Genomic DNA, 553 nt, shown 5'->3' with positions numbered 1-553 from the left:
AGAGAGGGAGGGGAGGGGGAGAAAGAGAGAGGGAGGGGAGGAGGAGAAAGAGAGAGGGAGGGGAGGGGGAGAAAGAGAGAAAAACTGAGAGAGAATGAAAGAGAGACGGAAAGAGAGAGGGAGGGGAGGGGGAGAAAGAGAGAAAGACTGAGAGAGAATGAAAGAGAGACGGAAAGAGAGAAAACAAGATAGAAAGGGAAGAGTGACACAGAGAGAAAAAGAGAGGGACTCGGACCTTCTTCTCCTCCACCCTCCCCACTCCTCGTTTCTTCGTCTCAAAGGTCTGGTAAGAGAGCCAGAGCCCCGTGGAGGAGTGCTGGATGTACACCATGGAGTCCCCATACTTGAGGTCGGCGTGGCCCATACCCTCGTCCTCACGGGCGTCCGACTGCTTCTTCTCGTCCTGGAACATAACACGGACACATCAACGTTTTACGTCCTCTTTGATACGATTTAGGTACATTAGATACAATCAAACCCTATACTGCTTCTTCTTGTCCTGGAACATGACACAGACACATCAATGTTTTACAGCTTTTTTGACACAATTAAG

The 553-nt window shown here is 49.9% G+C and overlaps 1 protein-coding gene across 1 annotated transcript in view; it reads right to left on the bottom strand.

Annotated features, from left to right (window-relative positions):
• Positions 1–553, bottom strand: part of LOC101858456 (ryanodine receptor) — a gene marked incomplete at its 5' end in the record, with an annotated part of 102,762 nt that overhangs the window by 82,686 nt on the left and 19,523 nt on the right. The window contains 1 exon segment of the mRNA XM_035973436.1: positions 236–403. Within this exon segment, the coding sequence (XP_035829329.1) occupies positions 236–403 (168 nt within the window).

This window comes from Aplysia californica, unplaced genomic scaffold (assembly GCF_000002075.1).
Source record: "Aplysia californica isolate F4 #8 unplaced genomic scaffold, AplCal3.0 scaffold01228, whole genome shotgun sequence".
Classification (NCBI taxonomy): domain Eukaryota; kingdom Metazoa; phylum Mollusca; class Gastropoda; order Aplysiida; family Aplysiidae; genus Aplysia; species Aplysia californica.
Note: the sequence above shows the minus strand (reverse complement) of the source record. Positions and strands in the feature narration are given on the sequence as shown.